The sequence below is a fragment of the Wolffia australiana genome, chromosome 3 (genome assembly GCF_029677425.1).
Source record: "Wolffia australiana isolate 7733 chromosome 3, ASM2967742v1".
In the NCBI taxonomy this organism is placed as follows: domain Eukaryota; kingdom Viridiplantae; phylum Streptophyta; class Magnoliopsida; order Alismatales; family Araceae; genus Wolffia; species Wolffia australiana.
In genome coordinates this window covers 3,941,129-3,968,794 of record NC_135837.1, presented here as the reverse complement: position 1 = coordinate 3,968,794, position 27,666 = coordinate 3,941,129, and the positions used below count along the sequence as shown (strand labels likewise).

Sequence of the window (27,666 nt, the reverse complement as noted above, 5' to 3'; positions counted from 1 at the left end):
ATCTTGTTAGCATCATTTTTCACAAATTTTTAAGTTGTATTTTCAAGGGTACTATCATTATGAATGACCCTGAATCTTTAGTGGCTTATCTAAGGCCTCAGTGCAACCTTGAAATATTATTATTCGAGTATTCTATTTTTTCAGAAACCTGTTTCACCCTTCTAAGTGTTTTCCTTGATAGAGAGGCTCTAGTGCTTGGGGACCCAATCACAACCCCCTTGTGGACTCAAGGGTTGAAGAATGCAAGTTCGATAGATTCATGTCTTGGATGGTTGAAGCAAAGCAATGCTTGTGGATTCAAGTTTTGTTTCTACATCGCTCTTTGTGCTAATGCTGCATAAAAAAACATATACATCTTATACGGACCTATAAGAGGTACATACAAGCATGCATACCATTTTATTATCTTATGTGCCCTATCTTTTCTTGGCCCAATACAACATCAGTATTTTAATGGCCTATTGTGAAATTGAGAAATAAACTTGGAGCATGGAAACTCTCTGTGAGAATCCAAGATACCTCAAGAAAAAACTTAGAAAAAGATAAGTAGACTCAAAGGAGATAATATTAGGAAAATGTGGTTATAGTGTGAATGGTGCCAACCACGGCAACCCAAACAGCTCTCCCCATGTTGGAAAGGGGCTACAGCGTCTCTCACGCCAACCAGGGCTTCTGAGGAACACCCCCTGTAAATACCAGGCAGAAGATAAGTAAAAGGAGGCCAATGTAACAACGAGGGCATAGAGCAAGAACATTCCCATGTGTGCAACGCAGCTCAACTTGTGGTGCAGTCATACACAGGAGACAAGAAGAGAGGGACAGAAGGGGACACAAAGGCGAGAAAACAAAATGAAATCTCATTAATTTGGACAGGTCGTCTTCTATTTAAAGAATACAGAATGATCAGATTCTGGAGTGGTAGGATCCACCCCGTTAAGACATATAACAGTCAAAAAGATTCACAATGGTAAAGATTCCTTGAAAAGAAAGACAAAATTATCAGGACATAATTCAAATATTCTGCAACAATCTTCAACAATCATCACGATCACCGTCATCGTCACCTTTATCGTTATCGCTGTTGCTGTCGTCATCATGAGGGGACTGGGAGAAAATCAAGAGTCTGGCCTGCACACATGGGAATGATCTGTCCCGAAGAGTAGGAATACAATTCAGGCACTTTCCAAGGAGACCTCTTCAAGGTGATTTTTGAAGAGTTCCTTGGAAGCCCATAAAAATCTGGCCCATTAAAGCTCGTGAAAGCCTCTAGTTTGTCAAGAGCTCCAGCCTGAGTATCAGAAAAGAAACTGTATGAGCACGTCGAGGAACTAATCCTTATGTCTGTCAAATTGCATCCAAAAAGTATGAAATAAATGCAGGGTATTACCAGTAACTGAACTTTAATATCGGTTACCTCCTCAAAAACTTTGGCATAAAGCGATAATGCGACAGGGGCGTTGAAAATTCCTGCACACCCACACGAAGATTCCTTGGTTCCTCTCTCATGTGGGGCGCTGTCAGTCCCGAGGAAGAATTGCTTGCTTCCACTTGTCACAACTGACGCAATTGCTGCCCCTATTATGAAAAGTGTTAGACTGCAGGGTTGAAATGCAACTCCCTATATTTAAGGGGGTTTCATGCGAAAGTGCGTCACTATCTGGCTATCTACGGCAGATTTCATGAAATAAAAGATTTGAGCTATCCTACTGAGGTTTTAGGTTTTTAATCCCTTGCTCCTGGGGCGGTGGGATCTTCCCATTGCCCTGCCTCCTATCTCTCTTCCAATCCTCCAAAGGTTGACAAACGTGATCATCCATGTCATCATCCAATCCAGATCAAGATCCAACTCAATAAACTCAATAAGTTTGAAACGGCAATCAGATCAAGCATCCAAATACATACTTCAATGAACTTTGATTGTCTTCCAAGTGAAATAATTTCATGGGAAACTTAAGAACCTTGAACAAATAAAACAATTGGATGACTCTAGATGGAATGTGTAGAGCTCCATAAGAAAAAGGAATGGATAGAGATAAAGAACAGAAATTGGGAGAGAAGAGGGCAGGGAAGTCAATGATGATTAAACCAAACTAATTCAAACCAGGAGTTACCCCCCCATATTAGGATAGGAATCCTCAGATAGAAGTTTCATTAGTATCCAACTTCTAAGAAAATGCTCAAATTTATTTGGTGTGACTTACTGTTTGTCCGTTTAGACATGAAATTAAGGTGAACAATGATGGAATTACCAAAGATATGATTCGGGTATTCCAACCATTTCACGATCTTTTTCTCTCTGACTTAAAATTCTTCCAACTACTAGGAAAATAAATAAATAAATGGAAAAGTTAAGCATACTATGGTTTTCTCGCTTCAGTACAGGGAGGCAGTAATGGTGAGGTCGAAGTCCGCCTTGAAAAAGAGAATTTCTGTTCAGAAGAATGTGTTGTGGTGTCACCGTGGCAGCAACATTCCCTGATAACAAGATCGAAAATTAAGAAAATTGGGGAAAAAAGACGACTTGTGAATAATTCTAAGGGAAGGACAATGGACAACGGCTTGGGAAGAAAATGGGGCTGAACGGGATTCCACTCAGTCTTGGTTACAGGGTTTGTTGTTTTGTTCAATTCCTGTCCAAGGGTTGGATGGAAAAGATGACGAACCAGACTGAGGGGAGATTAATAGTTAAACTAGTTGAGTGGTGTTTGATGATGATACAGGGCAGAACAGAATACAGATGAATTGTATTACGTCCTGTACTGTTTATCATCCGTCTATGAACCTTACTTATGAAGGAGAAGACTGTTGGGAACTGGCTCAAAGAGTTACCTCCAATGTGTGACTGAACAAACCTCACAGCATCAGCAGTCGTGATGTGCTCCATCACAACCTTCAACTTTGGAAGCTTCTCAACCAGTGGGCTGAGAACAGAGTCAATGAAGACCTTTTCTCGGTCAAAGACGTCAACTGTAGGATCTGTGACCTCACCATGCACCTACCAATCAAAGAAAAAAGCTCATAAGAAAGGATAATTATAAATGAACATCAGTAAATAATCCACTGATAAATAAAAAATAAAAATGAATCTGTTAAACAATGTTCAAATTACCAGAAGTGGCATATTCTGTTCAATCATTTCCTGGAGGACAGGTAGACACTTGCCAAATATGTCTGTCACACCATCCTGTGAGTTTGTTGTGGCTCCAGCCGGATATAATTTGACAGCAAAGATAACACCACTCTTCCCTGGAAAAGTTATAAAGAAACCTGTCAGAACCATTGCTTGGGTCGGCAGACAATGAAAAAATCGTCATCACCATCGTCATCCCAAAAATTTATCATCATTTCTTCAAAAGAAAATTTTCATCCTCATTATCCTCATCTACGTGTGGCTAGAATAAATGACGATGACAATGATGGCCCTAGGAAACTAGATGACGATGATGAAGGAGATGTGATTAAATGTTCTATCTGCGCAGAGAAAATATGGATGATAACGAAGATGACATGATGGCTCCAGGAACCTGATACACATTGACTCCAAGATAGCTACTGAAGAAAAAAGAAAGGGAAGGCTAATCAAGAGACGACATGCAAATCCTAATTCAGCACATGTGAGAACCTTTAACTAATCACGACTGGTGAAGGAGTGGATTCCTTCTGGGTCATTTCAAGAAAGGGGTTGTGGGAGCAACCATGAGGGGGAGCTTTGCGGGAACAGGCCTGCTATTCAGAGGAGAGATATCCACCATGGTCGACATCCGTCTATCATCTTACCTTTTGATTCTCTTGTTGCTCTTGATCCTCACCATGGATCTTGGATTCTCTGAACGATCAAATGTTCTTGATACGAAATTGGCATGATCTACCAATTTGTAATGTTATTGTGACATGTTCGTATCAGAAACCAGATGATGATGATAATACCAATTCATCAACTAATGGATGATGGCGATGATGACAATGATTACTTGTCATCTGATATGATACAGAAACAAAATCGAAAAGGTGCTCTTCTTGTATTTGTGAGAGGTAAAAATCTATCAGTTCGATTCAATGCCAGATAGATCAAGAGAGTTTCACATACCAATACAATGTAGCTTACAAGGGAAATGGATAAAAGGTACCCAAACCAGGATCGAGAGATCCCTCTTCTGGACGCAGGCTTTTCCTGCTCTCCAGCCCTTCTCCGTACTCCTTGACGGGACCAGACACTTCTTGGAAATTCGTACCTGTAGATCTGCCCCTGTCTTTATTTATAGAGATGTTGACCTCTTAGTCCTCTTGAGCTGACGTGGACCTGGCTCCTTGGTTAAATAGTCTTCTTTTGTATTTTCTTGAAAATAACATATCACCATCATCCTATAGATAGTTAAAATAATGATATTGATGGCCCTAGGAACCCCGATAATGATGACCTTTGTCATCATCGTCACCTTCCATACACACCTATATCATCCTTCTTATCATCATCTTCGCCGTCATAGTCATTGTCGATGCTGAATCCTAGTTTCATCTCCCCATCTCAAAAATGATAAATAACACAGGCCACGGAAGCACAAGAAGACTGAGCGTAGAGTTACCCTATTGAGGAACATCTTAACTCAAAATTAGTTCCCCCGAAACAATGAAAATTATAAAGCAAAGTAGGTAAGACAATGAGGAAGTAACAAAAATAAAGCCAAAAAAGTTGCAAAAAAGGATAAAAATAATAGAAAAAGGTATTGTAACCAAACTAACGACTTAAAATACTGCAAAGTCTAGCGCACAAAAGTTTGGTCCGGTGCTTACGGGCTAGTATGATCTCTTCTGGGGTTGTGTTATCTGTCAAATACAATGTCATTAGCGGGTTAAAATCACAATCAGGAGGCAGCACTTTGAGGATGGATTCTCGATAAGCTACAGCGGAGGCTGTCGTTGTCACTGGAGGCTTCAAGTTTGGCATAACTATGGCTCTCCCAAAAACACGAGCACTGCAGAAATAAATTAAATTACCTCCGTGAGGATAAATCTCCAAAAAATAAAGATTTTTAAACTTGACACAATGTGATTCAGGACAGGAATGTGGAAGTAATGGCAGCAGTCCTGGGTCAAGCAGCCTGCTAACAGAGTGGCCAAAGGAAGTGTGATCGTGACGGTGGTGGATGGGCATGCGATACCCTGGCTACAGGCTAGCAATGTACAGGAAAGAATAGGCCCAGCAAGCTCATTACAGGCAAGTGGCATGCAGGCAGGATAACTCAGTGGCGCAGCAGAAATCCTGAGACGACCCCAAGAATGACACACGAAGAGGACCTTTATCATAAAATTTTCACTCTCCTGACCACATCAAGGGAGGGGCATTCTATAGCATTTGCCCATGTTTTTTTTGGAATGAAATTAAAAAACGGAAATAATCAAAAAAGGAAAATTAAAAAGACGTCTGTTCCCCCATCACAATGTCTCGTTTTTTGAAAAATTTGGTTGAACGACGCCTCGTTTTTCCACTGTTCTCAGATTCTAATTACAAGGAAATTACATATTTGTACCTGTGTGGAACAACTGCTTCTAGAAGGTTGCCATCTCGCAGATGGACATGCCAATCATCAGGACGAGTTATCGTCAGTTCCATAGAAGCCCCCTTTCTTCTAAGTGGAATTTTCTCCTTTTCCCAAAGAGGGAGTGTAGATGCCTATAATACAACAACGATTTATAAAGGTCAAAGTTTAAATATTTAGCATGAAATGACCTCAATTAGACATAAGTAGCTTTCCAAAAGAAGGGCTTGTCTATGATGATGAGTTTGTCATCTATCAGGGACTAAGGCAGAATCATACTCATCATTGTCCTCATCTGTGGCCAGAATAATGAGGACAGAGTCCTCATTGAAATCCTAGTCACAGATGAATGACGGGGACAATGATGACTTGGCATCGTCTTTGTCATCTGAATGAATGAAAATAGATGAAGAGACGAGACAAAGATTATGGTAAGCATCATCATCATTCGCCACCAAATCACAGGAGAACTGGCTCTCACAAATAAGCATCCTCGTCCTCAGTGACAAAGTGCACCCTAACCACAACTAACGAATCTGACCTCACAAATAAGCATTGGTGTTAACACAGTTAATATTTTAGGTCCAATCGATGGGACTTTGTTATGCACATAAAATCAGGCGATTTAATTCATGAGCACGGAATCACATTTAAACTTCAATCTGCGATTACTCAGTTGAATGAGTTCTTCAAATATCATAAAAGAAGTAGTTTCCATCGACGTTAGAAGAGATTATGAAGAAGCATCGGAGTCGTTAAACTTAATATATTACTTGCAATCGATGGGACTTTGTCGTGCACAAAAAAGAAAGACAAAAAAGAGAAATCATGAGTATGGAATCATATTTGAGACTTCAATGTGCGATAATGCGGACGATCGAGTTCCTCAAATATCAGAAAGAGGAGTAATTTCCATCGACATTACAAGAGATTATAAAGAAAACCTTGCCAGGGAAACAAAGCGTCCTTATCATTGCGGGCGTTAAAGAAAATCAGTGCCTTTTTGTAGTTTGCAGAAGAACTTGAGTTACCCTTCAACTGTGTTCCAGATGAACCTCAAAAGCTGCACCAAAAATGAAGATTGATCAAGAAAAGAGTAAGAAGCACACAAATCTTCCCAGTATCAAAACATAATCATAATCCTTTTGAAAAAGAAATGTAGGATAACTGAAAGTCCGTTTCGTTTGACAAATTGAACCAGAAAATGAAAACGTAGGCCAGATAGCACGTCGCTATGAGCAGAACTCGAAGAGAAGGATGATTCAGCAACAATTCCAGAAGGGATAAATGTAGAAACTATGAAATTAGTAGATGAATAGAATCAATAACAGACTGAAATCCAACAAACTCGCCCTGACGAACCTTTCGCGGTCGATCCTTTCAACAGTGGTTGTCTCAGCTAATCATCACCTTGAAGAACTCCGGGAAACCATTGTGGTCGGCAGGAAGAATTTCGGCCACGACAACATCGGTGGATTCACATCCAACGATCAATCAACAAATACTCAATCGCGTGGATAGTTTAGCCATCCGATCAAACACGGGCTCGGAGTCAAATCCAAGTTCTGGAAGATCAAACCAGATAAAATAGGGTTACTATATGCATGATAATGCTTCTCACATAAGATAAAAATTACATGCAATTTAAAGTTTAGAATTTTGAGAAAACAATAATGAATAAGCTTGAGACCAAATTTTAGAGCAGGGACGCGGACGGAACGCTTTTTCGTCCTAGGACGAAAAAGTCGTCCCGTCCAATGGCTTGGACGAAATTTGGGACTAAAATTCGTCCCGAGGACCACCGCGCGGAACAGTTTTCATCCCGTGGGGCGAAAAAACCCATCTGTCAGGAGGTCGCTGACGATGGACGGACTAATGTGGATGAAAAAACTGCCAGATTCACATCTGACGGTTGAGATGTAGCCACGTGGCCTCGCTATGTCAATTTGCATCATAGTACCTGTATTTTCACGCATTTGCAAACTGACGCCACTCAGAAATAATTGTAAATACGCCCCTCTGCATTCTCTCTCCTCTGTATTTCCCTAAAAAACTTAGAAAGATCTATTTTAATATATTAACACTATAAACGGGTTTTTTTTGTCAGAGACGAGGGACGTGACGGATTTTTCCCCGGACTGGATGAAAATTCATCCCGAGAGGACTGGACGGGATGGTTTTCGTACCGTCGGACAAAAAATTTGTCCCGTCCTTCATCCCTGCACTGAATCCGGACGTCAAGCGGGATGAAATTCGTCACGTCCTGTCCACCGTCCACATCCGGGACGATCCGGAACTATTATTGAGAATAGCAGCACTAAAGTATCAAATTAGCAAGACAATCCTCATAATCAAGTGCCCTTAAAGTATACAATTGATCAAAAGGGAAAAAAAAACCCAACTCCCAAGGGATGAACAGCTTCTAGATTGAACACCTAGGAGAGGTTTCATAATATGCTTGCTAGGCCACCCCATGACCTCCTGTGAGATTGACAAACTAACTTGCAGGCTCTGCATGTTATTTCTATTTATTGTTGTGTTATAATATATATATATATTCACTATGTTGTCATGGTTTTTGATTTTATTGATGAGGGGATACACTTCTCAGATGTTGCCTAACATGCAAATGACTACATTTAACTTTCACTCTTACAAATAATCATTACCCCAAAGTCAAACAAAATCCATATTTTTCATTATTTTTTATGTTTGAAGTCATGTCATTCAGATTTCAAGAGTGATATTGAAGAAATCTATAAGATTTTGCGTAGATCTATTTTTCAATAACTTTGAACTCTCTTATGAAAGATTTGGGTTAGATCTATTCTTTCTGAGTGACATTAAAGAAAGAGAGATGGGTTATTGAAGCCCGAAGGGTGCGAAGCTACACCTTATGCTCTAGAAGATAAATAGTAGTCTTTGAACTCCCTTATAGAACCTTGTATGCCATTAGTTACTATGCATGTATAATCCTTCATCCACGTGAGCCTCCCACATGACTGATGGTTAGTACTGATGTGTAACATGGATCTACCCTGGCCATGGATTTTAGTTGCATTGTCTTCATTGAGTCAATCTCCTCCTATACCAAGGATGGATGATCCCCTATTGAACACACAATCATCTTCCTAGAGTTTTTTCTATATCAGACCTAAAACTTTATTGAATTCCATGAGTAGAGACTCGTAAGTCAAAACATAGTCATCCGTCCACGAGATGTCCTTGGTGTCTCGTGTTAACAGATCACTATCACCTATACAACTGTGATATGAATCAACTTGATCGATATTTAGGCATAATGCCATTAAGGGATTCATACAAATCAATTCAGTAAATGCTCTCTCCAAAGAGCACCCAACATCCGTCCTTAGTGTCTCCAACCAAACATCCACAAGATCAACCATTTTTATCATATAAGTAGGATTAGATAGTGTTATTTTATATGTATAATTCACTACCCATGTCGATAATCCATCGAATATGAATATTTATAATACATGATTTAAGACTAGTGATCATTGTACTATGATCCCATCATAATTCACTAAGTCATTACATGTAATCATGAAATTCATTATAAACTTCACACTTAAATAATAATGAACTAATATTTTATTGAACGAAATTAAATAAAAAAATGGTGGTGAAATTTGGCTTGACACCCACATATTATCCATCACTTTGAGGATTCTTAAAAGAGCATTTCTAAAATGTATCTCAAGGTACTCTATCATTTCATGTAATAGAAAAAAGGTTCATCCTATCCTATGAATAATTCTAGATCATTATTTTTTAATATCATTTAAGAAAGTTTCCAATTACCTGCTACTTAACAATTCAGTAATCTAAGGTTCCAAAAATTTAGTAAATGGGTGAGAGATCCACCAGGATAAAAATACTATAGCTGAAACATATGTGATGAAAATGAAATATTTGATATTAACCTTTGTTTATTTTATATTTTTTAGAACTGCTACAAAAAGTGCTTCATTTATTGATTTTTCTTATATGATCTTTTCTTGAACCATGAGTTTTATGACAAGCAAGGTAGAGAACTAGAAAAAAACTTTTTTCATATAAATAACTGAACAAAGTTTTGAGATATTTCAGTTGATCAAATTAGAAACAAATATAAAAATATTTTTTTCACTTCACATTAGTTAGAAATACAAAACTAAAAAAGTATTGTTTGTTTTGAGAGAAAAGAACTCCATTAATGGATAAAATTATTTGTGAAAACATTTCACCAAGGAAATAATATTTGACTTGTTTATGAACAAATTAATGATCAAATTGGAAACTAGTGGTCATTAATTTGTTGTTCTAGGAAATCTCTTAGCATATGCACATCCTTTTGGGATCTAGTCCATGAATGGAAAACTTTTACCATTATTTTCATGGCAAATCAATCGTGAATAAATAAATAAACTTTTGATACCTAAGTGGGAACTTTTCCACCTTTGACTTGCTTCTTGGGATAGTGCTTTGAAGTCGTCATGCGTCTAGACTCTAGAAGTATACACGCAGTCAAGGAGCTCTCAGATGAACTCTTCTTCTCCAACCCTTCGCGAGTATCTTGTTGATCTTCTCATTTTCAAGAGGCCCTCTTGGTTAATTAAGAAATAGAGAAGGAAGAAAAGGGGGAATTACCAGGTCTGGCTGGCCATGGGTGCTTAAAATAGGTGCCCCTCCTTTATTTGTACTGTACCTAAAACCTTTCTTAAAACTCCCGTAAATAAAGTGTATCCACCAATGCTTTTTTAATCTTGTGTGTGACCCTCTAAGGTCTCGTACCATTATAGTTAATAACTTTAATGGCTCAATAATAATTATTGTCCTACATAATTAATTAGCTATATTAACATGTATATTAAAGTAACTAAGGATCAAATTAACCCAACTAATAGTTTAATTTCCAGGCTATGGAGTGCCATGCTACACCTTGTGTTCTTAAAGATAGTATCAAATAATTATCATATATGTGTAAGCCTTTGTCCAAGTGAGAACACTCACAACTTAGGGTATGACTAATCATCAAACCCCAATCCATCATTCAGTTAGTACCGATGCATAATGATAATCATAAGGAATGCCTTCTCCAATATCCTCACTACCCTAGCTAAGGATTTAACTACATAGCCTTCCTTGAGTCAATATTTTTTTATGCTGACAACGAACAATCCCCTCTTGAAAACTCAATCACCTATGTGTACTTCTTACTATAGCCATTATAAGACTTATTTGAACCCCTTAGTTTAAGACTCATAAGTTGTAATCAAAGCATAGTTGTCCATCCACGAGATGTCCTTGGTGTTTCAAGTCAACAAATCACTTATACAACCATGAGATGAACTAATCTGGTTGATGCACAAATATAATACCATTCAAGATTCATACAGATCAATTCAGTGAATTCTTTCTCTTAAAGAGCACCGACCAAATGTCTTTAGTGTCTCTACACAAATGGCCATAGGATCAGGCATACTTAACATATAAATAAGATAGATACTGTCATTCTATATGGATAATTCGATGTCCATCTCAACAATATGTAAAAATATGAATATTTATAATACATGTTTAAATACTTGATCTGGGTAATATGTGTTGGGTTCTGTGCTTTGGTTCGTGCATAGAAAACACAATTCCATGGATGCGGAAGCATGTTGATCGATTCATAATCAATCTTTAAAATCAAACATTGAATGTGCCTTTTGTGGACCTCGTTACACCCTTGACTTTACCTCTTTGAGAGTGTTCTGAAGCCATTCACGCGTTCGGCCTCTAGAAGTATCCGCGCGATCACTCGATGCTTGGATGTCCATGTCTTCTTTGTCAATTCTTGTTGAAAATATAGAAGATCTTCTTACCACGAAGACACTCTCCTTGGATGAGTGAAGTATAGAATGGAGAAAGGGAGGGGCTCTCAAATCTGGTTGGCCAGGGTGCTTGAAACGAGAGCCCTTTCCCTCTTTACATTTCACTTAAAGTTTTTCTCAAAAACCCTAAAAGTAAAATATATCCACCAATGCGCATATGACCTTATGCATGTGACCTTATAGGCCCATTTATCGTTCTAGTGCATAACTTTAGTAGCCCAATAAAAATTAATGATCAACCTTTTTAATTAACTGTATCAACATATCGATTAATTAAATAAATGATTGATTTAACTCCATCCATAGGTTAAGTTTCCAGCCCGTGGGGTGCCAAGCTACACCTCGTGCTCTAGAAGATACCGAGTAGTGTTGAACTCTCTCATGGAACCTTTACCGTCATCAATTAACTTATATATATAACCCATCATCCCTCACGAGACTCTCGAACGACTTAGGGTATGGTTTATCGTCAAACCCTAATCCGTCATTCAATTAGTACTGATGCGTAACATGGATTATTGGAAAACGTCTTCTCCAATATCCTCACTACCCTAGCCAGGGATTTTTCTACATCGTCTTCCTTGAGTCAATCTCCTCTTATACCGAGGGCAGATGATCCCGTCTTGACCACTCAATCATCTCCGTGAGCTTCTTACTGCATCCCAGATATGACTTATTTAAATTCCATGATTGGAGGCTCGTAAGTCGTAGTCAAAATATAGTCTTCCATTCTCGAGATGTCCTTGGTGTATCAGATCAATTGATCACTTATACAATCGTGACATGAGTTAATCTGATTGACGTTTGGTATAATACTATTCAGGGATTCGTATGGAACAATTCAGTGAACCCTTTCTCCAAAGAACACCCACTATCTATCCTTAGTGTCGTCACACTAATAGCCACAGGATCAGCTATACTTATCATATAAGTAGGATCAACTAGTGATGTTCTATCTAGATAATTTGATGTATGTCTCGACTATCCATCAAATAGGAATATTTAGTATACATGTTTAAAGACTAGTGATCAGTATTATGATCTCATCATAATTCACTATGTCATTGCACATATTCATGGACTTCATTATAAACATCACACCGGAATAATAATGAATGTAAATACATTATTCAATGAACTTAAATAAATATGGTGGTGTTATTGGCTTGACGGCCACATATGAACTCATCATAATTCACTTAGTCATTGCTCTACTCGTGGAGTTAATTCTAAACATCACGATTGAATAATAATTAACAAATATTTACTTTAATGAACTTAAATAAAACATGGTAGTGAGATGGGCTTGACGACTACATAATATACATCACATTCTACTAAATATATATCATAAGAAAAATTTCCAGTGCTCATTAACATAACTTGATATTAGGTTTGATACATTAGTTATGCAACGTTATTATTTTGAACAAACATAAGGGTATGTTCCAACTATCAGACAATGGGTGCCTTGATCAAATATTTTAACTCATATATTTATAGCTTTTATAAGTAATATTTAGTCAATTAATGGAAAGTAATTAAAAAATCATTAACAATAATTCATTAATGAACACAATGTAAAATTACGTTAAACAGACATTTTTTTAACATAACTATGTATTATTATGCATTCTGATCTTCCTTTTAGAATAAAACTTACATACTGGTAAGAATTTTTAACATTTTTCAGCACTAACCTATTTTAGGTTGATTCATAGTAAAAAAGGTTTTCGAACGTCATTGAAGTTAAACATTTTGCGACATATTTTTTCAAATAAGTATAAGCTAGGTATATTTAACATTTATTCCATTTATTTTTATCTACACAAGTAAAATATTTTATATTTAATTATATGTATTACTATTATATATAGTAACTTATTTATGAAAGATAAGGTATGATTTTTATGTATTTAGAAATAAAATATAATAATAATATATGTTTTGAAATTATAGGTGGCCTACAAGCTAATCACACATTCCACATCTCAGTTAATATTCTTTAATACAATATATTCATTATAATGCACATTCAATACTTGCAATTGAAGCCCATGAAGATATTCAATGACTAAGTGAATTGTGATGAGCTCATCATATGGCGATCACTAGTCTTAAAATATTAGTTCTAAACATTCTTCTTTGAAGGATAATCAAGAAATACATCAAAATAAATGGATATTATATCTATTCCCACTCACATAATGAGTATGCCCAATCTTAGCTTTAGAGAGGATATATTAAGGACATAGTGGGCGCTCTTTTGGGAAAGAGTTCATTAAATTAATATGTATGAATCAAGTGATGGCATTATACCTAATACCAATCATGCTTATCATGTCATGGTTTTTTAAGTGGTCCTCTGACCTCGGATACCAAAGGCACCTCGTGGATAGACGATATTAGTTTGACTATGACCTATAAGTCTTATCCATGAGATTCCATTTGTCCTAGCTTGAATGTAACAAAAATTCCACAAAGGTGATTATGTAATCAAGATTGAATTTCTCTCCCTTGGTATTATCGGATATTAAGTGAATAAAGAAGATACAGTTAAATCCAAGGACAAGATATTAGAAACATTTGAAAAGGTTCTCTCTAATGATTTTTCCACACATCATTATTGAATAGAATATCCAATTAGGGTTTGGAGGTTAAAAATACCTTAAGTCATCTGGAAGTCTTGTGGGACGGAGTAAATGTACATGGTAACTGATGATTGGTAAGGTTCCACGCGAGAGTTGCCATACTCCTTGCCATCTTCTAGCACACAAGGAGTAGCTTGGCACTTTACAATTGTCAACATAACTAATCAATTATGTTAAATTGGTCCTTCATTAATTGATTTCTATATGTTTAGATAGTTAATTAATGAGGTCATCCCAATAAAGATTATTGGACCATTAATTTATTACTAGACTGATACATGGACCTAATGGGTCACGTGTACACAATGTTTGGACATTGGTAGATACACTCTAATTTCACAGAATTTTATTTAATGTTCCAAAAGAAAGGAGATTTTATGAAAAATTTCCCAGTCTCTATAAACTAGAGGGGGACACTCATTTGATACCCATGTGACTCACTTTGTGTGCCCCCAGCTATTCTCTTCCTCTTTCAGGTGTTATTTCCAATGAGAATAGATGGAAAGGACATATGAAAGACTTGATGACACTCAATCAAGAAACAAAGAAAGTAATTATTCGATTCTTTCAAAAGAGATGAATTTTGGTTTTACAATGTTTTTGGTTCTTAGATCCCTCTTCCATTTGATATTTTGCTACACAATGAAGTTCTGGTTGTTGTGGAGGCTAAATTTCCAACAAAAAATTATCCTTAAAGTGATGAAATTTTCCTATTATCAAAGTTAATGAGGCTAGACAGAAACTAACCTAATCCTCTGATCAGACAGCTACATAGTACATTGGTTCAATACTAGATGACCAAGACTCATTTTTTTTAAAAATAACTAATTGGTTAAGAATTCCCTTGAGTAGATGAACATTGGGAATTTAAATATTTTTATTTCATTTTGTCATGGGCCTACCACACTGAAAAACTCAATTGGACCACATCATCAAGTTGCAGGCCACCCCATTGCCACATGAGCTGCAACACTGGAAACATGTCATGTGGTCTGCAAATTGGGTCATGGGCCTACCACACAGAAAAATTCAATTGGACCACATCATCAAGTTGCAGACCACCCCATTGCCACATGAGCTGCAACACTGGAAACATGTAATGTGGTCTGCCAATTGAGTTTAAACATGTTATGTCATAAACCACAGTCTCATTGTTCAATGAGACTGTGGTTTATGAACTATGCCATCACCACCTGGAATCAATTACTGTAATATAATAAATGAAATCTTCCTCACATGGTTCAATGGGTATCAATAGGGTGAATGATTTCTGATGTTTTAAAATAAAGCTTTGTCTTGTGACAATAAGGTGAAAACGAGAGATTTCTTCTTCATAGTTTATTTCTTATTATTTTTTTCCTTATTAATTAAATTAACATAAATCCACAACAACCCAAAAGATAAAACTAAATCTGGATGTTGAAATTTGGATTTTAAAATAGAATTTTAAGTTTAAACTCACTTGAGAGTTTCAACATATTTATGATATATATAAATATTTAGATGATATAAAATGTAAATAGGAAATATATATAAATAAATAGAATAAAAGTACATTGATTTTTTGATACATAAAGAAACACATGAATAATATATAAATAAAAACTTTCAAGTTATAATAAAAGTAAAATAACGTAAAAAGAGAGACACTCAAACAAATATGTTTAAATCCATCGAAATAGTAGAAAATAAATTATATAAAATAAAAATAAATACATTTATCTCCTTAATTTTGTTAGTTTTTTTAGGAAACTAAGGAATAAGAAAAAAATTTCCGTCGGATAAATAGTACTATTATGCTAGTTTCTAAACTTGTTAAGGAGATGAAATAGAACGAATGCCTGTACTTTTCATCAAAGGTTGAATTGATCATCAGAAAAAAGAATTGATCATAATAATACATTCTGGAAAAATTAAAATTCTATAGAATAATAGCAAATGAAACACTTTCATTAAGAAATGGTGTGTGACGGATATGAAATATTCATTCTGAATTGCATCCAATCTCCAGAAAGTCCCAATTGTCTTCAGTTTGTTTTTATAATGGGATATGTTATTTTTTAATCCTCATGACTATAATAAAATCCATAAAGGTATTTTACAAGCAAAATTCCAAACTGCTTAGCTCATGTATTAATGGAAATTGAGGTATAGGATAATGATCAGACTTAATGATTTTTTACAGACCCATGAGGATTTTTAATCATGTATTGGATGATTATCTTCCTCTTAACTTATTGAATTTAGGTCCCATCAACTTTAGTGGAAGCCTACGTTATATCCCAATGAAGTCTTTGAGATGCTTAATGTGCCTTTATGGCCTTGGACTTGAAACTCAAAGAATCTCAACTCAGCTGCCTAGGCCTCCAACGGTTAAAATGTGCCTCTTCCAACTCTAACACCAATATTATCTATTAGCTTCAATCATAAAATTAAATTTGAAAATTTTATCCTTTAGAACTTCAGCTCACTCCTTACATCCATCGCTTTCAATAATTATAGTTTTATGACTTAAAGTTGACTAGAAATTAATTTGAAGATAAATTCAGTTTGTCGCATTTCAAAGTAAACCATATGAATTTGAAAATTTCACAATTTAACTTCCCAATGTATATGATCCCAAACATTTAATGAGACCATTAAATCGTGTACATATTAAATCTTAACTTCAATATTCATAACACACACGACTCATATCCTCTAAATTTTTTTATCTCTAAGTATTTTTTCGTCAATAAAATAACAAATTACATGATTTAAGTAGAGAAATAGACATAATATTTTATGAAAAATAGTGTAAAGTTTTCTCTGATTTCATTTTAAATTCACGTCTATTAATTTTGAATTTGAGAATATGCTGTTTTTTAACAAGTAGTTATCAACCCAAATATTCAATACAATTATATTGATACTACTTTAAATTATTCCAAAATATCTCTGTTTAACTCCACTATCAATTTTTTTCTCAAGTTACTTTTGAAAACATTTTCCACAATGTGTAAATAATGCAAAATATTGGAATAAATGATGATTTGAATATAAAGGATTTAAAATATTACACATCAAGAGGTTAAAAAATCCCAATGTATTTTCTCTTTGAAAAATCTCAAAAGATTCACTCAATATTGAGTATTGTTTATTTATGAACATTGCCCATGCTATTTCTCACGTCAAATAGATTCAGATCAGGCTGAAATTTTGTTCACTAAATATTGTCACGTGGACCCGAAAATTGTAAAATAAATTCAAATTATTTGATTTTTATATTTAAAGATTTTAGTTCAAATTTCAGATATGTTTACAAAGACACATGACTAGAACTATTAATACAATGTGACATTTACTTTTGGACTTATTTTATCTATCAATAATGGCCATAATTATAATAATAACCAATTTCATATATTTACAATGAATCTAAGAAGGTTTCAACTCTCAAAGAAATAGGCAGTAAAACATATTTTTAACTTTCGTCATAATCCTCTTTCTAAATCAGTGCCATGACATCGAATATTTAATGATATCACTTGTGACAAGAACCGATGACAAGCCTAATGCCTTTTTAAAACTGTTTATTTAGTCACCATTAAATATTTCTGTAGACAGATTTAGCAGATACTAAGTGACATTATAAACTAAGTTCAACAGGAAGGAAAACACAACTTCTACCTTTTGAAATTAAGAGCTCAGAATTACCAAATTTTATTCTAATGATAACTGATACAAAATATAGTGAACAATGTCCACATTATTGGACAATATCCTGATCTTATTTAAGGTTCCTAATTCAATCCCTTTCTTATTAGTCTCTTTTTAATATAGGATAGCTGAATGTAGATCAGATCCTAATTACCATTGTCAAAAACCAGCTTTGTTAGTTCAAGTGACTTCATTTCTCACCATCTATGCATGGATGACATCTTTATGATAGTGATGGATAGCATTGAAACCATGAGCAAGACATTAATAAACTATACCAAGATATTTCTGAGCATATAGCTAATCATCAAGCAACATTACTAAAAAATGTGTTATACTTACTGAGGCTTCCATTGATTATTGAAAATCTATTGAGGGTTCTAATAATTAGAAATGTTCCAATGGTGGTTGGAAATATAATAAGATGCCTGAGAAGATTTTTAGTGTTACTATTATTTTAGAACTTCACAAAATATGAACTGCAAACAAATACAAAAGCTCTCTGGTTGTTTTGTGCTCATGAAACTTCACTAGAATTTGCTTTATGGTTGAAAAAATAGAATTTGATGAAAAATACTGGGTCCAAAATGCTTCAACTTCAATATTAACCTCAAATAAAATCTTGTGATTACTGACTTAACCTGAAATTATGGGGGCTTGCTGTTATTCCTTTCCTAATTGAGATAATCTACGTCATTTGATCTCATCTTAAGTCATTTGACCCCTTCAACTAAATAAACCAAATAAATAAAGGTCAAATGACCAAAATGCCCCTACCGGGCCAGAACATGACGAATATTACATGTCACAAGTCATGAGATTTCTCTGACGAAGACGAATACTAAAGCTATATACAAGGAGCCTACCATTACCAGGGGCCCAGACCAACTACACAAAACATCAAAACCCTTAACTGGAATAATATTCTGAACCTGATACGACTTGAAGCCCTTATTAAAACAAATCATGCATAAAAAATATACAGATCAAGAATAAATAACCTGAGCCTTCTACTTCACACCAAGATATATGGACAGCGAGGCATCACCTCAGGGAGGGGGCCTCTGAGGAAAGTACTTGGGCCGTGGGTCCACGATTACCCCCCTCCCCCCATTAATTTCAAGATCATGCCTAAACAGAAAATCAAGATCTGATTAAAACCATTATCAAGATAAAAGACTGACGTAAAACTAAAACTCACTGAAACACAAAGTCAGGGATGGTGAGCTGCTCCCGAGGTACATAACGAAACAGCTGCAGCAGCCGATCAACGTAGACCACCTTTCGCCACACCTGCCAAACAAAGACGGGTTTGACGATCTTCTTCAAAACTCTCACGGTTGGCATTGGCGATCAGATCGGATCAATCCCAGATTGGAAATTAGGATTGATCAGAGAGTCCCAATCGCGATCTGATTGGTCTCGCTGATTGATCTAAAATGTCAGATCATGATTGCTAAGGCCGATCCAATCACAAGGATGGATCGTGATCAGATCTGACAGATCGACACATCTGGGCACAAGGGCAGACAGCGGTGCCAGGGAACCTACTGATCATGAATGATCATGATTTTACAAACTGATCAATCACAATGGCATATGTTGTGATCAATCGTAAGGAGGATCGGGTCGTTACAATGATCGTTCATCCAATACGATCAGATCACTCATGCTCGATCATGATCTGATCATAATCATCGAGCAAATAGCATAAGAGTGATCTAGATTTTAAGGACGCCTGATCCAACCGGATTAGATCAGTATTAATGATCAATCCCCGACATCAACCCCGCAGACAGCTGCAATGATTATCTTTAATATGAGAAATCCCACCTCTCCATCAACAAGAAGCTGCATGGCCAATATTGCGGCTTTCAGTCCGATGGTCGGATGGAGAACATATATCGCCTGCAACAGGTATAGATAATTAATTACCACATTCTGATCATAAATGAACTACCGGAAATGTCATAGGTTGGTTAGCACGCTATCTACATGGAGATTACGACGGTGTTTGCGGCCCAGAATCTGCTGCAGGCGCTTCATCCATCCCAAATCAGGTTGCCTGCATTAAAAGGATGCACGGATTTCATTTCCACTCTAAGGAATGAAAGCCCAAGTTGGATAGCGCAAAGAGATTCAATTAAATAGAGTAAACTTACATCTGTAGTGATGCCGCAGAATGGAAATACACGATTGTATAAGGCTTCTGTATTATCGATTCAAATTCCTGGTAATAAAAAGAAACAAACGCATTCACATTCGAGCGATGGTAGCTTCTGTTTTATGATTTACATAATTATGCAATTCAAACCTGAAATATATGTATTATTCAATTTTTTTGACCTCAACTTTTTTTATTAATTATTTTTTTCAGCACTTTTGCCGCCGCATGGGTTAGACTAAATCAATAGAATAGCTCATCTTAGGGTACTCAAAAAATTTTTGAATACACCATGAAAAGATGACGTCGATCTGCCATTTGCATTGCAGAATAAGCCTCATTCAAAGAATACCTTGCTCATGAACCCCTAGAAACGAATTTTCTTGAGAGTATTCGAGTACCTTAACGACATGTAGAACAAACCGCTCCAAGTCAAGGCATCTTAGGAGAAAATGAGCCCCCACGACCACCATGACAGGGTGTCCGTTGCTGTCAACTCCACCACGATAACTAAAGAAATAAAAGCAGATAAGCCAAATTGACGTAGAGAATTTCCCGATCAGGATTAAAAACGTCTGTCATTGAAATCTACAACAGAAATAACATAACCAATGATCGAACTCTCCACCAAGGGGAGAATACTGGTGTCCCTTATCAAAGTTTCGATTATTACCAAATCATAAGGAAGAACAATAACTTGATCAATAAAATGGCCAGAGGACTCTTTACATAAAAAACACTAGCACTCTAACTTGAACCACTTACACAATTTTCATTTCTGCAACCTCTGAAAGATTCAGCGAGTTTGCTTTGGCAAGGTATCTGGCGTGAAGCGAGAATTCTTGTGCTGCAGTCAATGGCGGACCACCGAGATCGCCTAATCCTAGCAATTTGGCACAGTTAAATCCGCCTTGGCTTTGGGCAGCCCTTTCCCATTCTTCTTTTCTTCGTTGATCCGGATCTTTAATTAATGATAAGAACGCAGGATCAAGAAGGGAATCAAACTGGAAAGGAGTCCTGCAATAAAAATTTCTATCATTCAATGCAAAATAATTAAATGTACTGAAACTTCATTTTCATTGATTCCATCACCCCATCTTGAAAACTTCAATATTCGATGACTGCTAAAAGGACAAAAAAGAAGGGTCTGAAATGAAAAAATCAGCAACACCCTAGCGTTCTAAACCTGACAGGAACAAACTAAAGACATGAAAGAATATTTTAGGATTTGTTTTGAAGAAAATTGGTTAAGTCACTGGGACAGTCATTTTCGTATTATTTAAGAATCGATTATCAAATATAATTATTTCATTGATAGACACAGAAAAAATCAAACATCCGATTAAAAAAATCCTATTCTATCACAAACCGCTTCACAACTGTGCCAGAGTCACTTAGAGGGAGCTCCATCTCTGAACTGGGAGATTTGAGAGTAACAGCCGGGATGGCCGGAAGAGGCTTTATCCTTATTTTGCGTTCATCTATTACTGTCTCCCCATTCTCATCCCCTACATCAGCAGGAAGCTTTGATAATGCAATCTCCTCCTCATGCTTATCTCGCGGAAAATATAAAGGAAGCAACCTGTAAAACAAAACCATGAGATAAAACTCATCCAATGTCAGACAATAAACCCAATGAAAAACTTGACCAGCAATGGTATGTGTAAGATGATACAGACATCTTTGTAATTGGCCTCGGGGTTTCCTTCCCCTACATAAGGATAGTGAATCCTCTACCATTTCGAGAAGATGAACTCGTAGAGTTTTAACATTTTATTCTTTTCTCTCTACCCTGTTCTCCTCTCTTCCTTATCTCTCGCTCCAGCAAAATATCTTCTTCCTTAGAGGGTTCAACAGTAAAAGCAATAAAGTGCACACATTAAAAAAAAAGAATGCACATAGGATTCTGGTAAAAGCCATTACGACAGTCCTAAAGAAATTATCATCCTGATGGGTAGATCGTTAATTCAAAATTTGAAAATTCCAGCAAATTATAGATTGATAATGTAATGTTTTTTAATCCCTACACCTTTTGTAGATCTCAGTGTCAGATGCGGTACTGATGCAGAAAACCACCGCAGAGACTTTGTCCTTGTGCTTCTCAAGAAATCGCCTCACGGTCCCTGAATTAAATTTGAGTGCCATGTCAGCTCAAAGAAGTCGCATGAAGGAGCAGATGACGTTAAATAAGAGTCAATGCGTATAACATCAAAAATCTAATAAAATGGTATCAAGTAAACAAGCATCCGTTATAAGAACATAGAGTAAACAAAGATCCAACAGAATCCATTCGTGTAAATAGGTCCTCACTAATCGCAACATGTGCAGCAGGTTCACGGGGATAATTCTTTGACTCAGAGTATATGCATCCAGTAGCAATGCTGCAGAAAAACGCTGACGAGTGGAAATCAAAAAAAAAAGAAAGAGAATGGCGTCAAGCACAACAACACAAAGGCCGAAATTATAAGCAACCTCTGAAGTTCGTTCTCAATCATCAGCTCCAAGCAAGACCTATAGCAGTGACTAAGAGCATTCTCAGCTGCCGTGTGGTACTTGATTGCATACTTGGGACCTACGGTGTGAACTACCTTCCTGAAATAACCAAAAAAATAGATCTTCAATTTCGCTCTGCACTCTACTGGTTGATTCAGTTCAAATCAACAAAATGCTTCAAGAGCAATAATAATCTGTAAGGTCAATTTTTCGGAATATTTGCAAAAAACAATTTAGAGCAAGTATCCCGTTGCCAGGAGAGAGAAACAACATTCAAGTCAAGGAAAACGAATTCATCCCATGATTGCTCAGTTTATCTGGCTGATTGGGGAAACTCAAATCAAAAAGAGGTTATCAAACTATAAAAAAGAGGTTATAGCGCTCCTAAATTAGAGTTATAAGCCTTCAGGAACAAAATTTTATAAAAATCCTCAAAGTTGCCACAAATGACATCTTCTTCTAGAAAAATAAGAACTTTTTTATAAAAAAAGAAGGTTTCGGTTCTCAGAAGTTCCGGAAAGCATTTTTCTCAAACCTTGAGGGAAGATCATATGCATTTGTGACCTTCGCCATCCCTGTCCTGCAGCCTCCCTGAAGAATTTCGAGAGAAACTTCTTAAGAAAAATGCTCTAACAGATGCAAACACGGACTGCTGAGAGACGAAATTCACAAAATTCCTAAATCGTACCAAAGTTGTGCATTCCTCAGCAAGACCAGGACCGGCAGCCGCGTGCAAACCCGGACTGCTGTGCGCTTCGTCCAGGCTCTGTTAAAGAAAAAGCGCATGCTTCATAAGCAGAATCAACAAACGAAACCAAACCAAAGAATCAAACTGAAACAGTGTATCAAATTTCCACCTCATTGGTAGAATTAACCACGGCATCCACTTCAAGATTCCAAGGATTTCCACGCCACAAATATATCTTTAAATTAATCTCATGGTCCACGGGAAATCTCGACAAACCTCCGCCAGCTCCCGATTCATCAGCATACGCTGCGGCGAGAGGATCCGCAAAGTAAGCTCCAGAAAACGAAGGATCATCACTCTCGTGCGCCGAAGACAATCGCTGCTCCGCATCACCCCAGCGCGGAACTTGATCCAGGCGCACGATACCGTCGCTGATATTCAACGGCATCTCGCTCCGCATCACAGCCGCTTCCGGACTGCTATACATGGTCGCGTAACCAAATCGGATCGTTCAATCACAATCTTATGGAATCACCTGCGCAGTTTCTTCAGGCTTCCAGGAATCAGCGCCTCGGCAACTGCTATCCACGGCCAAACCTCGATCAATCTCAGCAGGAGCACGAACTCGGATCAGATTAATCGCCATTGCGCCAGCATATTGAATCAATCGAGAGATCAATCCGAGAGAGTAGAATCCTGGAAGAAATCGTCATTGCGCCAGCGAATTGAATCAATCGAGAGATCAAATCCGAGATTGTGGCATCCAGAGAACGAACGTATTGAATGAATTGAGTACCAGGATCGAGCCCTAACAGAATTTCAATCTTCCCACGCCTTTTAACTAAACGAGCTACATTTCGCGGTGTACTTACCGCCCTGCCAGTCTGGACAATTTTGTCCCACATTTGGGCTGAAACGCGAGTTATAGTTCGCTTAACGTCACCGCAAATGTCAATCATTGAGGGTGTTTGTCCTCCTAATGACGATGACGTGTAGCGATGATGATGTCGTCATCAATCCCGTCATTCGGGCAATGGTTGGATGACGATGACGAATTCATGGTCGTCACTTTGACATCACCACTAACAGACGATGACAAGGATGAGAGACGAGGATGACTCACGAACACAAGTGATTAATAGGTTTTTCACATTTTGCCTGTTCTTAAAGTTCCAGATCGTCCAGAACGTGGATGATGGGCGGGACGAGGCCGTCCTACGTCCCAATTTTTAGAGTTTTCTCTGAATCGTCCCGTCCAGAGTTCGTCCCGTCCCATTTTTTTCGTCCACGTGCCGTCTTGTCCGAAACCGTCCTGCCCAAGAAATTCTCTTCCCATCCAACGTCCCTGGACTAAACAGGGCGTGCTTCAGCATTAGACCACTCAGAAATTGAAACGTGGCGCAGCACGTGCGTCAGGCAGGTGGACCTGTCAGGCGCATACTATACTCCCACAGGACGAAATAACCGTCCCGTCCCCCGTCCAAGGCCCCAGACGGGACGGTTATTTCGTCCATGGACGAAACAATCGTTCTGTCCAGGGACAGGAGGATGATTCTTCGACCCATCAATCGTCCGAATTGGCCCTGGTTATTCAATTGGAACTTTGGGCCGGATTGAATTGATTTGATCCGACCCAATGGATGGATCGATTCATAATTGAGTTTTGGACCTGGGTGATCGAGGATCAGGTTCAATCAAACTAATGCTCAATCAGACTGAATACACGTACCCTACTAAATCAGATATATATTGAATACACTTTCATGCGGATGAATAATTATAAGTGTACAAAACCCTATGATGGTAAATGTTCTTGGAGAGAGTTTGTTTACCAATCTATATCTTCTAGAGCAATCATTGATTTATTAACTAAACCAATTGTTTGGGTTATAAATCAATTATTGACGTATTAATCGATGTGCTGATATAGTAAAGTAATAAAGTTGGCCAATAAATATAATTTCAGATCATTGAGGGGACACACACACTATTTATAGATGTTTGTGGATGTAATTAAATTTTAAAGGCATTTATGAAAAGTTCCCAAACAAGTATAAATATAAATAGAGGGGGCACCATTTTAGGTGCCCATGCTAGCAAAATATGGGTGTGCACTTGTTTTCTACTCCACTTCTCAAAATATCCCTCCCTCCAGTGAAAGGATGGCGAGAAGATTTGCAAGTTCTTCAATGAGAGTTGAAGAATTTTAAGAGAAGTTCAAATATGGGCATCTTTAGTTTTCTAGTTCAATCCGATTCGAAGTCTACAAATTTTGCTGCATATAACAATTTCAGATCTTCAAACAAGCCTATAGAAGCCAACAAAGATTGACCCTAAGAGTACTTTAAAAACTCCTATACGTTGAACTCATTCTCTCATAGGAGACAACTTTTCTGATACAACACTTGACTTTCTGTTAGACAATCCTCACCCCCTTACATAATGGAATGGGCTATCCCATGTAATTATTCTCCTCTCTAACCACATAAATATCATCTTCATGTACCATGGAATAATATTGGAAAAGAAAAGCAACTTCATGCTGAAGAGGGAATCAAAGCCTTTTTATGTAAAGGAGTATAAACACATAATGAATCATGGAAAAATCCATCATGAGTGAGATGACTATTTATTGTGGAGCTGAAACACTCTCTAGCATTTTACTATCTAAAGCATCTGATTCTGACTTCAAAATTGGTTGTGAATCATGTTACAAAAATCCATAACACTGGGAAAAACATAGACTGTGTGCAATCATCAACAAAAAATGAGAAAACATATACTTCTTGGCAGGATAGGCATAGAGCAGGGGCCCCAAACATCACAATGAATACACTCAAAGGCTTTTAAGCTCCTATCCCCCAAAATTTAGTAGATCAGTGTTTATGCTTGGCCAATTGACAGGCCACATATACAAGGTGTAATAACATCCATGTCCTTAAAAACAGAAGAAAGAAACACTTTCAAAACTAGGATAGCCTATGATTCTATGTAGCAGAAATATCTGGTCCACCTCTTGAGGGAACTCCACCAAGGAGAGACATATAGTGGCACCTTTGTCTAGTAGTAGGAAGCCTACTTATCTTCTAACAGATAAAGTATGTTTCCCAAACACATTTTGTCACATGGAAAATTTTTTTTGATGATCCAGCAAAAAATCCCAACCAATATATCTCACTGAAATATCTATGCCCAACAAGATAATCATATATTCCTTGTCTCCTTCAACATTGTTCATTTAAACGATATTTTCATTATAATGCATGTGTGATGCTTACAATTAAGTCCATGAATACATGATCCAACTTAGTAAATTATGATGATATCACAAAACATAAATCACTAATCCTTAAGCATGGGCTCTAAACATTCATATTTGAAGGATACTCAAGAAGGAGATTGAAATATTCACATAGAATAATTCTACTACCACTCATATGACGAGTATGGACGATCCCATTGCTATTATTGTTGAGGCACTAAGAATAGATCGCAGGTGCTCTTTAGTGGAAAGAATTCACTGAATTAATTTGTATGTATATCTGAATGGTATTATACCAAAATATCAATAAGGTTGATTCACATCATGATTGTGTGAGTGATACTTAGACTTGAGACACCAAAGATGTCTTATGAATGGAGGATGATACATTGACTATGACCCACGAGTTATTCATGGGTTTCCAAATCATCTTTGTATTCAGCATTAAGTCCACAAAGTTGATTATACGGTCAAGATGGGATCATCCACCTTCAGTATTAGAGGACATTGACTTACAATACATGATGTAGCTAAATCCCTTACCAGGGTAGTAGAAATATCAGAGAAATTATTCTCTAATGATTTTGTTGTGCATCAGTACTAATTATAGTGGCCAATCAGGGTTTGATGATAAATCGTACCCTGAGTCATTGAGAGTTTTGTGAAGATCAGGGATCAGAGACCTGGCTTACTCATTTGTGTCGTCTAGGGCACGAGTGTAGCTTGGCATCCCATAGGTCGATGCCTTAACCAGTTAATTGGGTTCAATCAATCCTTGGTTGATTAATATCTATGTGATATAGTTAATTAATAAGGTCATCCCGATAAATGTTATTAGGCTAATGTAGTTGTTAAGTAGAACGTTTGTAGAGGGTCAGAGGGTCAGAGGGTCAGACGCACAAGGTTTGTAGACATCGGTAGATATACTCTAAGTTTAGGGACTTTTATTAATTGTTCCCAAAGATAGGAACTTTTGTGAAATTTTCCCAGGGTGACCCCCATTTCTTCTCTTCCTCTTTGTTGAGTGTTGTTTCTAGCAGAGACTTGATGGAGATGAAATTGGATTTCAAACAGCAAATTTGACAACAAAAAAGAGATCCAACAAACACTCTAAAGATGCTACAACATGGCTATATCTAGAGGGTGGACATATGAATGTCATGAGATTTCTCACTCAAGGAACCAGGAAATATGGGATTCAATGTGTGAAAAAGGTGATTTTGTAGGGTTTTATATGTTTTTGTTTATCAGAGTTGTCTTTTATTCGATATTCCACTAGCAATCAAGCTC

At 37.0% G+C, this 27,666-nt stretch overlaps 2 protein-coding genes across 6 annotated transcripts; both read right to left on the bottom strand.

The window, feature by feature from the left end:
• Positions 1-545: 545 nt before the first annotated feature.
• PYR4 (pyrimidin 4) lies at positions 546-7,127 on the bottom strand. 5 transcript variants are annotated; one of them, XM_078572145.1, is made up of 10 exons: positions 6,900-7,127; positions 6,482-6,600; positions 5,529-5,671; positions 4,792-4,973; positions 3,110-3,246; positions 2,830-2,995; positions 2,359-2,475; positions 1,388-1,575; positions 1,065-1,288; positions 546-686 (listed from the first exon to the last, which is right to left on the bottom strand). In XM_078572145.1, the coding sequence occupies exons 2-9, from the start codon at positions 6,509-6,511 to the stop codon at positions 1,094-1,096; spliced, it is 1,158 nt and encodes a 385-aa protein (XP_078428271.1). In that variant the 5' UTR covers positions 6,512-6,600; positions 6,900-7,127; the 3' UTR covers positions 546-686; positions 1,065-1,093. The 5 variants fall into 5 exon arrangements, with proteins under 5 accessions (XP_078428271.1, XP_078428270.1, XP_078428273.1 ...); XM_078572144.1 differs by lacking the exon at positions 546-686 and having other exon boundaries at positions 840-1,288; XM_078572147.1 differs by lacking the exon at positions 546-686 and having other exon boundaries at positions 840-1,288; positions 6,487-6,600.
• An 11,531-nt stretch (positions 7,128-18,658) lies between these two features.
• On the bottom strand, positions 18,659-23,937 carry LOC144700675 (appr-1-p processing enzyme family protein). The gene is made up of 14 exons (XM_078572143.1): positions 23,284-23,937; positions 23,115-23,192; positions 22,962-23,017; positions 22,406-22,525; positions 22,244-22,314; positions 21,963-22,056; positions 21,303-21,515; positions 20,699-20,950; positions 20,335-20,443; positions 19,932-19,999; positions 19,765-19,834; positions 19,603-19,677; positions 18,971-19,062; positions 18,659-18,900 (listed from the first exon to the last, which is right to left on the bottom strand). The coding sequence occupies exons 1-14, from the start codon at positions 23,599-23,601 to the stop codon at positions 18,819-18,821; spliced, it is 1,698 nt and encodes a 565-aa protein (XP_078428269.1). The 5' UTR covers positions 23,602-23,937; the 3' UTR covers positions 18,659-18,818.
• Between the last annotated feature and the right edge of the window lie 3,729 nt (positions 23,938-27,666).